This window comes from Rhinopithecus roxellana, chromosome 8 (genome assembly GCF_007565055.1).
Source record: "Rhinopithecus roxellana isolate Shanxi Qingling chromosome 8, ASM756505v1, whole genome shotgun sequence".
NCBI lineage: Eukaryota > Metazoa > Chordata > Mammalia > Primates > Cercopithecidae > Rhinopithecus > Rhinopithecus roxellana.
In genome coordinates, this window is record NC_044556.1 from 17,698,344 (window position 1) to 17,710,047 (window position 11,704).

Genomic DNA, 11,704 nt, shown 5'->3' on the forward strand with positions numbered 1-11,704 from the left:
CCGAGGTGGGTGGATCACTTGAGGTCAGGGGTTCGAGACCTGTCTGGTCAACATGGCAAAACCCCGTCTCTATTAAAAATACAAAAGTTAGGCCGGGCGCGGTGGCTCAAGCCTGTAATCCCAGCACTTTGGGAGGCCGAGACGGGCGGATCACGAGGTTAGGAGATCGAGACCATCCTGGCTAACACGGTGAAACCCCGTCTCTACTAAAAAAATACAAAAAACTAGCCGGGCGAGTTGGCGGGCACCTGTAGTCCCAGCTACTCCGGAGGCTGAGGCAGGAGAATGGCGTGAACCTGGGAGGCGGAGCTTGCAGTGAGCTGAGATCTGGCCACTGCACTCCAGCCTGGGTGGCAGAGCGAGACTCCGTCTCAAAAAAAATAAAAAATAAAAAAATAAAAATAAAAATACAAAAATTACCCGGGCACGGTGGCATGCACCTATAATCCCAGCTACTTGAGAGGCTGAAGTAGGAGAATCACTTGAACCTGAGAGATGAAGATTGCAGTGAGCCAAGATGGTGCAACTGCACTCCAGCCTGGGCGACAGAGTGAGACTCTGTCTCAAAAAAAAAAAAAAAAAAAAAAAAAAAAAAAAAAAAAAAAAACAGGCGCGGTAATTCATGCCTGTAATCCCAGCACTTTGGGAGGCCAAGGCGGGTGGATCACAGGAGGTCAGCAGTTCAAGACCAGCCTGGCCAACATGGTAAAACTCCATCTCTACCAAAAATACAAAAATTGGGCCAGGCACAGTGACTCACGCCTGTAATCCCAGCACTTTGGGAGGCCGAGACGGGTGGATCACGAGGTCAGGAGATCGAGACCATCCTGGCTAACATGGTGAAACCCCGTCTCTACTAAAAATACAAAAAAAATACCCGGGCGTGGTGGTGGGGGCTTGTAGTTCCATCTACTCGGGAGGCTGAGACAGGAGAATGGCATGAACCCAGGAGGCGGAGCTTGCAGTGAGCCAAGATCGCGCCACTGCACTCCAGCCTGCGGGACAGAGCGAGACTCCATCTCAAAAAAAATAAATTTTTTAAAAAATTAAAAATAAAAAAATTAGCCGGGCATGACGTCAAGTGCCTGTAATCCCAGCTACTTAGCAGGCTGAGGCAGGAGAATCTGTTGAACCTGGTAGGCAGAGGGTACAGTGAGCTGAGATCACACCACTGCACTCCAGCCTGCGCGACTGAGCAAAACTCAGTCTCAAAAAAAAAAAAAAAAAAAAAAAAAGGAAACTCTATGTGGTACTTTAGGGCTGAGGGAGAATCCCCAAAAAAGGGGCAAATTTGGAGAGAATTTAGACTTCCTTGGAGAAAGGATGGTCCCGCCTAACATGTAACAGAGATAATTGCTGGATCAACCAAGCCAGAGCTGGTCTGGAGTTGCAGAACAAGCAAAAGGCCCACCCTTCAGGGTGCAGATGTGAGAACAGGTTATCAACAGTTGGTGCCGTGGATGTGCACTGGAAACCTTCAATGTGTATGGGCCACCGTGGGGGCTCTGTTCTTTTATTATTATTATTTATTATTTTTTAGACAGAGTCTCACCCTGTCACCCAGGCTGGAGTGCGGTGGCATGCACGATGTTGGCTCACTGCAACCTCTGCCTCCCAGGTTCAAGCGATTCTCCTGCCTTAGCCTCCCAAGTAGCTGGGTTTACAGGCATGAACTACCACACCCAGCTAATTTTTTTTTTTTTTTTTTTTTTTTTGGAGGGACAGGGTTTCACCATGTTGGCCAGGCTGGTCTCAAACTCCTGATCTCAGGCGATTTGCCTGCCTCGGCCTCCCAAAGTGCTGGGATTACAGGTGCTCATGAGCCACCGCACCCGGCCTTTTTTTTTTTTTTTTGAGTTTCATTCTTGTTGCCCAGGCTGGAGTGCTGTGGTGCAATCTCCGTTCACTGCAACCTCCTCCGCCCGGGTTCAAACGATTCTCCTGCTTCAACCTCCTGGGTAGCTGGGATTACAGGCACCCACCACCACGCCCAGCTAATTTTTGTATTTTTAGTACAGATGGGGTTTCATCATATTGGTCAGGCTGGTCTCAAATTCCTGACCTCAGGTGATCCACCCACTTTGGCCTCCCAAAGTGCTGGGATTACAGGCATGAGCCACCGCGCCTGGCCTTGGGGCCTCTGTTTTTTGTGTGTGTTGAGAGGGCTGTAGAAAGGTTTTCACCAGGTCAAGACTGTGAAGTTGCAGGACCACGTTCTGGACCCAGGGCTCTGGTGGGCTTCACCCGGTGTCTTCACACCTCTATCCCTAATGCCTCACCAGTGTCCTCTATTGAGAATTCTTGGCATTGTGCTCTTTTTTTTTTTTTTTTTTTGAGACGAAGTCTTGCTCTGTTGCCCAGGCTGGAGTGCACTGGCACCATCTCGGCTCACCGCAAGCTCCGCTTCCCGGGTTCATGCCATTCTCCTGCCTCAGCCTCCTGAGTAGCTGGGACTACAGGCAACCACCACCATGCCCCGCTCATTTTTTGTTTTTTCAGTAGAGACGGGGTTTCACCATGTTAGCCAGGACGGTCTCGATCTCCTGACCTCGTTATCCGCCCACCTCAGCCTCCCAAAGTGCTGGGATTACAGGCATGAGCCACCGCACGCAGCCGAGCATTGTGCTTGCTTTAAAGGAGACATAACGAAAGAAATTCCTTTATCACATATTGAAAGGGTCCATTCGGAGACAAGAGGCAACGCATGGATAATTGACACACATATATTTATTTATTATTATTTTTATTTTTTTGAGACGGAATCTTGCTCTGTTGCCCAAGCTGAGGTGCAGTGTCACCATCTTGGCTCACTGCAACCTCCACCTCCCCGGTTCAAAGTGATTCTCCTGTCTCAGCCTCCTGAGTAGCTGGGATTATAGGCACCCGCCACCACACTTGGCTAACTTTTGTATTTTTTTTTTTTTTTTTTTTTTTTGAGACGGAGTCTCGCCCTGTCGCCCGGGCTGGAGTGCAGTGGCCAGATCTCAGCTCACTGCAAGCTCCGCCTCCTGGGTTTACGCCATTCTCCTGCCTCAGCCTCCGGAGTAGCTGGGACTACAGGCGCCCGCCACCTCGCCCGGCTAGATTTTTGTATTTTTTTAGTAGAGACGGGGTTTCACCGTGTTAGCCAGGATGGTCTCGATCTCCTGACCTCGTGATCCGCCCGTCTCGGCCTCCCAAAGTGCTGGGATTACAGGCTTGAGCCACCGCACCCGGCCTAACTTTTGTATTTTTAATAGAGACGGGGTTTTGCCATGTTGACCAGACAGGTCTCGAACCCCTGACCTCAAGTGATCCGCCCGCCTCGGCCTCCCAAAGTGCTAGTATTACAGGCATGAGCCACCACACCTGGCCTAATTATTATTAATATTATCATTTTTGAGACGGAGTTTCGCTTTTGTTGTCCAGGCTGGAGTGTGTAATGGCACCATCTTGGCTCTCTGCAACCTCCGCCTCTGGGTTGAAGCGATTCTTTTGCCTCAGCCTCCTGAGTAGCTGGGATTACAGGCATGCACCACCACGCCTGGCTAATTTTGTATTTTTAGTAGAGACAGGGTTTCTCCATGTTGGTCAGGCTGGTCTCGAACTCCTGACCACAGGTGATCTGCCCGCCTCAGCCATCTGCCCGCCTCGGCCTCCCAAAGTGCTGGGATTACAGGCGTGAGCCACCGCGCCCGGCCTAATTTTTGTATTTTTAGTAGAGATGGGGTTTGATCATATTGGTCAGGCTGGTCTCGAACTCCTGACTGACGCAGGAGAATCACTTGAACCTGGGAGGACAGAGTTACAGTGAGCCGAGATCGTGCTACTGCACTCCAGCCTGGGTGACAGAGCGAGACTCCATCTCAAAAAAAAAAAAAAAAAAGAACTTGGAGACAGCAGCTTTGGGAGCTGAATGGGCCCATTCCAGGGGCTGAGGTTTCATCAACCAAACGGTACAGCTCTTCAGAGGAACTCAACCAGAAGGGGTGAGAAACGAGATTGTGGGGGATGAGAAGAAGGAACAGGGGCCCCCTGGACACAGAAGCCAAGTGACTGGCTCTCTAATTTTGAGTAAACCCCTCTGAGCCTCAATTTCCCTATCTGTCACAAGAGGTAAGATCACCATCCTCAGGTTCCCAAAGAGATACAACAGGCTTGACTGGGCACAGTGGCTCCTGCCTGTGATCCAAGCACTGTGTGGGGCCAAGGTGGGAGGATCGCTGGAGCCCAAGAGTTTGAAGACAGCCTGGGCAACATGTCTCTATTTAAAAAAAATAATAAAGAGACATAACAGGCTCTCCAGGATGTCCCCCATCACAGGTGAACAAATCCACCATCAAGGCTTTGGAGGTCCCTAGAGCCCCTGATCTGAGGGGCCCAGGAGCTGATCCATCGTTTGGAGTCACCCAGAAGGCCCAGAAGGGCTCCAAAGGCACTGGGGGCCAGAGGAGAATGACAGGGTCCCCCACGAACCCTCGCACACAAGCCCTCCACCAGCCCCACTCACCCGCTCCCAAAGCCACCAGCCCTACTCACCTGCCCCTGAAGCTGAACCCAGCAGTCTGAAAGGCCAGTCTTGGAGCCCTGGTGCTGCAGCAGCTTTGTGACTCAAAGCCAAGTTCTGGCCAATCCCTGCCACCTCTTGGGGGGAGGGGATTCTAGAAGGCACAGCCAGAGGTTGGGAACAGGACGCAGGGCAGCGCCAAAGGTCATGGTAGTTGCTACCCATACCTGCTCATCCTGAGTAGAAAGGGTTCTCAGCACAGAGGAAACCCCAAATCTCCCCCGCCATGTACCCAGAGGCAGCTTCGGTCTTTCATCCCATGGGCATTTTCTGAGCGCCTACTATATGCTAGAATTTGCCCCAGGCCTGGGGATACAAACAACTCAAAGAATTTGGGGGCCAGTCGCGATGGCTCAAGCCTGTAATCCCAGCACTTTGGGAGGCTGAGACGGGCGGATCACGAGGTCAGGAGATCGAGACCATCCTGGCTAACACGGTGAAACCCCGTCTCTACTGAAAAATACAAAAAGCTAGCCGGGCGAGGTGGCTGGCGCCTGTAGTCCCAGCTACTGGGGAGGCTGAGGCAGGAGAATGGCGTGAACCCGGGAGGCGGAGCTTGCAGTGAGCTGAGATCCGGCCACTGCACTCCAGCCCTGGCGACAGAGCAAGACTCCGTCTCAAAAAAAAAAAAAAAAGAATTTGGGGGTATAAAATGGTTAGATGGGAACGAACCAAAAAGGAGGTGCAACGGGCCCGTCAGGGTTCTGACCGACGTCTTGGGTCTGGCTCTGAGACTGCGGGCTCCTTGGGGTGGGACTGGACTTGATGTCTCTTGGGATCACCACCAGGCCTGGCAAAGGTGGGCACTGACCCTGAGCTACAGCCCTGTAAGGGGAAGTCAGGCCGCTGTCCTGGGTCACCTCCTGGGGCTGGGCTGGGGCCCAGCATGAGTCACCGCTGGCTGGGCTGAGGCTGACACGCACCTTGGACTCGGTGCAGCTGGCTCCAGCCAAAGCCAGCCTGGCCCAGAAGCCTCCGCCTGGCTTCCCTGGGGAGCCGCTGGGGGTTGCCAGGACAAGAACCAGCAGGGGTGCCTGGCCTCCCCCTGCAGAGACCACCCTCTCCAAAATCTTCTCTATACTGTGGGGTGTGACTTTGGACAAAATCAGGGACATGTCAGATGGCAGTTGGATGGGGTTTAAATCCTTTGTCTGTTTTTTGTTTTTTGAGATGGAGTCTCGCTCTGTTGCCCAGGCTGAAGTGCAGTGGTGCGATCTTGGCTCACTGCAACTTCCACCTCTCCAGGTTCAAGCGATTCTTGTGCCTCAGCCTCCTGAGTAGCTGGGACTACAGGTGCATGCTACCACGCCCAGCTGATTTTTATAGTTTTAGTAGTGACAGGATTTCACCATGTTGGCCAGGCTGGTCTCAAACTCCTGACCTCAAGTGATCCATGGACTGCGGCCTCCCAAAGTGCTGGGATTACAGGCGTGAGCCACTGCGCCAGGCTCATCCTTTGGATGTTTCATCAGAACAGTTCCCTTCTGTGCTGTCAACGAGCTAAACACAAACAGAGTTCTCAGTGCAACTGGAGGCTATGGGAGCCCAGAAAGGTGCTGGCCCAGCCTGAGGGCTACTAGGGACAGGTTTCCGAGGACTGTGCAGCTGAGGCTGGGAGGTGGCACTCAGCTGGATGACTGGGGGAAGAGTAGCTGGCACAGAACTACAGCTGCAGCCACGCAAAGACCCTGAGGTCAGCAGGGCAGGATATTGGGAATTTGGGTGGAGAAGTTCCTGAAAGGAGACACTGGCCAGCCCAGGGACTGGTGCAGTCAAGACTTTTCCCAGAAAGTTTTCAAGTAGGGAGTCAGATCTGTGATTCAGAAAAAGCCCTTCACATCACAGCTCATGCCTGCCTGACTCCCCTATCAGACTGGAGTGTTGGCCTCCAGGGAGTACGCATCAACTAGGTGTCAATAAATGCTGGGGAGGCTGGGCGCGGTGGCTCACACCTATAATCCTAGCACTTTGGGAGGCCAAGGTGGGCAGATCGCTTGAGCCCAGGAGTTCAAGACCAGCCTGACCCATATGGCAAAACCCTGTCTCTACTAATAATTCAAAAACTAGCCAGGCGTGATGGCAAATGCCTGTAATCCCAGCTACTTTGGTGGCTGAGGCAGAAGAGTCGCTTGAACTCAGGAGGCGGAGGCCACAGTGAGCCAAGATTGCACCACTGCACTCCAGCCTGAGTGACAGAGTGAGACCCTGTCTCAAAAAAAAAAAAAAAAAGAAAAAAAGAGCAGTGGCTCACACCTATAGTCCCAGCATTTTGGGAGACCGAGGTTGGAGGATCACTTGAGCACAGGAGTTCAAAACCAGCCTGGGCAACATAGATCCCATCTCTACAAAAAAAATTATTTAAAAATTAGCAGGGCATGGTGGCATGTACCTGTGGTCCCACCTACTTGGGAGGCTGGGGTGAGGCAGGAGGATCAGTTGAGCCTGGGAGATCAAGGCTGCAGTGAGCTGTGGTCTTGCCACTGCACTCTGGCTGGGGCAACAGAGCAAGACCTCATCTCGTAAAGAAGAAAAACAAAAAAAATTTTGTAGGGCACAGTGGCTCACGCCTGTAATCCCAGCACTTTGGGAAGCTGAGGTGGGTGGATCATCTGAGGTCAGGAGTTCGAGACCAGCCTGGGTAACATGGTGAAACCCTGTCTCTACTAAAAATACAAAAAAAAAATTTAGCTGGGCGTGGTGGCGGGCGCCTGTCATCCCAGCTAATCAAGAGGCTGAGGTAAAAGAATCGCTTGAACCTGGGAGGCAGAGGTTGCGGTAAGCCAAGATCAGGCTATTTCCAGCCTGGGCGAAACAGAGGAAGACTCAGTCTCAACAAAAAAAAAAAAAGAAAAGAGAAAGAAAAGAAAAAGAAAGTACCTCTCTGCAGGGCTCCTCAGAGGCCTCTTGCCTTAAGACCACTTGCGGGCAGGCAGGCAGGCAAGACGTCTGGGTTTGAATCTCTGCTCTGCCATTTAACAGGGGTGTTGGCCTGGCACGGTAGCTCACGCCTGAAATTCCAGCACTTAGGGAGGCGGAGGCAGCGGATCACGAGGTCAGGAGATCGAGACCATCCTGGCTAACACGGTGAAACCACGTCTCTACTAAAAATACAAAAAATTAGCCAGGCATGGTGGCGGGCACCTGTAGTCCCAGCTACTCGGGAGGCTGAGGCAGGAGAATGGCATAAATCCGGGAGGCGGAGCTTGCAATGAGCCTAGATGGCGCCACTGCACTCCAGTATGGGTGACAGCGAGACTCTGTCTCAAGCAAACCAACCCCAACATAACTTGGTGGCAAGGCCTTTCTTCATGACCAAGGGACAGTGGCCATTCTCTGCAAGTTTCTTCATCTGTAAAATGGGTACAATTCAGTGGCCCTCCCTAACAGGGCTGGCTAGGTACACATGGCCACCAGCCCTACTTGCTGTGTGACCTCGGCCACTAATATGCACATCCCTCAGGGCCCCCAATGAGTCGGAAGCCCAAGGGGTAGGGTCTTAACAACAAAGGGCAGAGCAGGCAGGAGAAGCAGGAAGCCTGGATCAAGGCTCTGGAAGTGAGGAGTCCAAGGCTGGAGTGTCTCTGCACAGTCTCCTTAAAAGGCTGTCTGGTGTCAAGCCAGTTGCTCAACCTCTCTGAACCTTAGGTTTCCTCAAAGTGGGGAGCAGGATGTTGGGAGGAGGAGGAGGAGCGAACTTCAGGGAGATACTTGGAAAATCCCAGTCCTGGAGGCAGACCTCTTGGGTCAGTCAGATCCCACCTGTGCCACCTTCCTCCTGGTACTGCATCCATCAGCTTGTCCTGGGCCTCAGCATCCCCTGATCCACCAAACGAGAATAAAAGCTTACACTGTAAGCCAAGCGCTGCTCTGTAAACATAAACTCTCTTAATCTTCACAACTTTATGGGGCAAGTTTTTTTACTGTTCTCCCCATTTTACAGACAGGCAAACCAAGGCCCAAAAGATTAAAAAGTTCAGTAAGTATCTGCCTCTTCCTTCCTGCCTTGGGCTGGGGCTGTGCCCTTTCCACCTCGAAATCTCTCCTTCCCAAAAGGAAAGGGGGCATTAGCTAGTTCCAAACGCAGGTCAAAGACCCCAAGACCCTTCCCCAACCTGGACATCAGCCGGCCCCGCGCCCAGGCGCGTCTAGAGGGCGCTCGCTGCGCGCCAGATGTGCGGGCCCGTCTCGGACGTCCGCTCTCTGCTCGCTCCCAACAAGGGGAGGAGCTGGGGGCAGAGAGAGGAGAGTAAGGCGGAGGTGTGGGGGGGAAGCGGGCCAGGCCCCGCCCAGCCCGCCAGGCCCCGGCGGGGGAAGAAGGAGGCGGAGAGCCGAGCTGGCGTAACGAGACTTTACTGAAAACAGAAAACCGGGCGAACCAAGGATTACAAACAGGAATGTGGACTCGTAGCAAAACAAAACAAAACAGAAAAGGGAGGGGGGACCGGTCGAAAGAACCGAAGGGGGAAGCGAGATCGAGGAAAGGGGCGGAGAATTTTTTTTCTTCTTCCCATTTCTTTAAAAAACCAACACAAGAAAACACACACACACACAACCAACGTTTGTTCCCGAGTAGAAACATAAATAGGGCAGAATCGAACACTCTGTTCTTCTCTCTTCCAAAGGAAAAAAAAAAAGTAAAAGGAAAGGAAAGGCAGGGTTTGAGGCTGCGCCCCCTCGGAGCCCCCTTCCGCTGCGCGGTGTACAAGGTGGCAGCCGAGACGCGCGGGTTTGTGCAACACAGGGCGGCCGCGCGGGGGACAGAGGCAGCGCGAGGGCGGGGGGTCATGCGCTCGCCCCCCCGGGAGCAGGGGGTCCAGCTTGTCGAGTCCGGGGCGCCCCTTCCGAGTCCTCGGCACCCTCGGGGAGGATCCCCGGGGGCCGCGCCCTCTCTGAGGTCCTGGGTACACTCGGGGGAAGGGGGGGTCCCCAGGGCGGCACCCTCTCCAAGTCCGGGGCGCCCACGACACCCCCCCGCGAGCCCGCCCCTCGGGGAGGGTGGCCGCGCATGCGCCCCGCGCGCGGACTCAGTACGCGGGCACCTGGTGCTGGGGCAGCAGCTGGCAGCCGCTGTTGACGTGGCTGAGGACTTTCTGCTTGAGCTGCGCCACCTGCTCGCGCAGCAGGCTCGCCGTGGACGCCAGCTCCGTGTTCTGGCTCTTAAGGGTCTTCACTTTCTCCTCCAGGCGCGAGATGCGCTCCAGCTTGCGCTTGCGGCACTTGGAGGCGGCGATGCGGTTGCGCAGCCGCTTGCGCTCCGCCTTGATGCGCTCCTGCGTGTCCATGTCGATGGGGGACAGCGGCGGGCTCTCGCCGAAGCTCGGCACGTCGGGCACCGTCTGTGGTTCGTCCTTGAGCGCAGCCAGGCGCGGCGGCCCCAACGCGCCCGGGGGTGGCGGCGGCGGGAAGGGCACGGGTTCGGCGGCGAAGGCGACCGTCCCGGCGCCCCCCGCGCCCCCGGCGCCGCCCGCGTAGCTACTCAGGTTCGCGTAGACGGGCGCCTCGGGGGCGGCCGCCGCCGGGGCCAGCTCGCCGGGGGGCGCGGAGCCCGTGGCCGTGCCCGAGGGCCCCCCGGCGGCGGCGGCGGCGGCGGCGGCGGCGGCGGCCGCGCCCGCACCAAGCTGGTTCTGCTTGTGTAAATCCTCCAGGGCCTTGACGAAGCCCTCGGCGAACTCCTGCTCCTCGCTGGCCGCCACCTTCGGGTAGATGAACTGTGTGCTCGTCGGCGTGGTGGTGACCAGCCCGTTGGACTGTATGATGAGGCGCTCGAGCTCGGGGGAGGCCAGCTTCAGCAGCCCCAGGTCGGGAGAGGCGAGCAGACCGTCGGGGGGTGCCGCGCTGGGGGCGCCGTCGGCGCGCAGGGGGGTTGGAGGCGGTGCGGCCGCAGGCTTCAGCGCCGCCGCCACCTGCTCACTCAGGCTCAGCGTCAGCGCGTCCTTCTTCATCATGCTGCCGGCCGCGGCCGTCGGGGGCGCCCCGGAGAACAGGCGGCCCGGGGACGCGAAGCTGCCGCCGCTGCCACTGGCGCCGCCGCCCAGGCCGCTCAGCGCCTCATCGCCGTAGAAGGGTGTTTCCATCCTCCGCCTCCCCCGCCGCGCCGGCCCGGGGGGGAGTGGCCGCGGCCTCCCGGGGGGCCCGCGCCCCCCCCGTCCGCTCGGCCCTGCGCCCGCCCCGGCCGCGGCCGCTGCGCCCGGCCCTCCACTGGCGGCGGCTCCTGCGCCGCGCCGCTCGTGCGCCCTCTTATAGCCTCGGCTCGGCGCGATGAGCTCACCGCCCCCGTTCGCCATTGGGTGCGGGTGACGTCGCTCATTTGCATGGAGGGGCGGGGCCAAGCCACCGACGCCCGCCCGGCTGCCGTTGCCGCGGCGACGCGCGGTAAACGGCACAACAGCGCGCTGCCTTGTGGGTTGACGTCATGGGGGCGGGCTGCGCGCCCGGGCCGGGTCACCCCGCCTCGGGACCGCTGTGTACGACCGATCTCCCCGGCGCCGCCTCCGCCAAGGCACGTCCCGGGTGGCGTGATGGGCCCGGGCCACCAGGCGCCTGCCCGCCCCGAAGCCCCGCCCCGTGTCCGCGCGTGGGGCCCCGGCCGGGCGGGGGCGGGGGCGGTGCCGGCCTTCGGGGACTGGAGGGGGATGGGGTCCCGCATGGATAAGTAACTCCTTGGCGCCTCCTGCTCTGCTGTGTCGCCAGCGCCTCCCCTAGCGCGCCTTCTGGAGAGGCTTTGTGCGGACTCGGGGCTGGAGGCCTAGTGGGGCTGTGTCCGGGGGCTCGCCGGGGGTGTGGGGCAGGTCTGCGTTCCCCACCCTCCCTTCTTCCCTCCCTCCCTCCACCCCGCGTGTGATTGCTCAGGGAGAGACGGGGAGGGGAGAGGAGGGTCGCCAGAAGTTGCTGGAAGCGCTTCGATCCTGATCATTTTCACTGAGTGCTGTTGTAGAGTCAGGAGTCCGACTTACTGCCTTTACAGATGGGAAACTGGGCTCAGAGAGGTGGAGTGACCATCCCCCGAGAGTTAGCTAGGAGTCACAGCAGGGCCAGGGTTGTGACTAGGCCTGAGCTGTCATCCACCCTTAGAACCCTAGAACCTGGGAGTCCAGGCCCCTGCGTAGCCCCTTCTTTCTGCCGCCTACGTTTTAATCCCAGGTCTGCCAGGGCTGTGAT

General features: G+C 56.8%; 1 protein-coding gene across 1 annotated transcript; it reads right to left on the reverse strand.

Moving 5' to 3' along the window:
- Positions 1 to 8,880: 8,880 nt before the first annotated feature.
- Positions 8,881 to 10,787, reverse strand: JUND (JunD proto-oncogene, AP-1 transcription factor subunit). Its single transcript, XM_030935855.1, has one exon. The coding sequence runs from the start codon at positions 10,618 to 10,620 to the stop codon at positions 9,571 to 9,573; it is 1,050 nt and encodes a 349-aa protein (XP_030791715.1). The 5' UTR covers positions 10,621 to 10,787; the 3' UTR covers positions 8,881 to 9,570.
- Between the last annotated feature and the right edge of the window lie 917 nt (positions 10,788 to 11,704).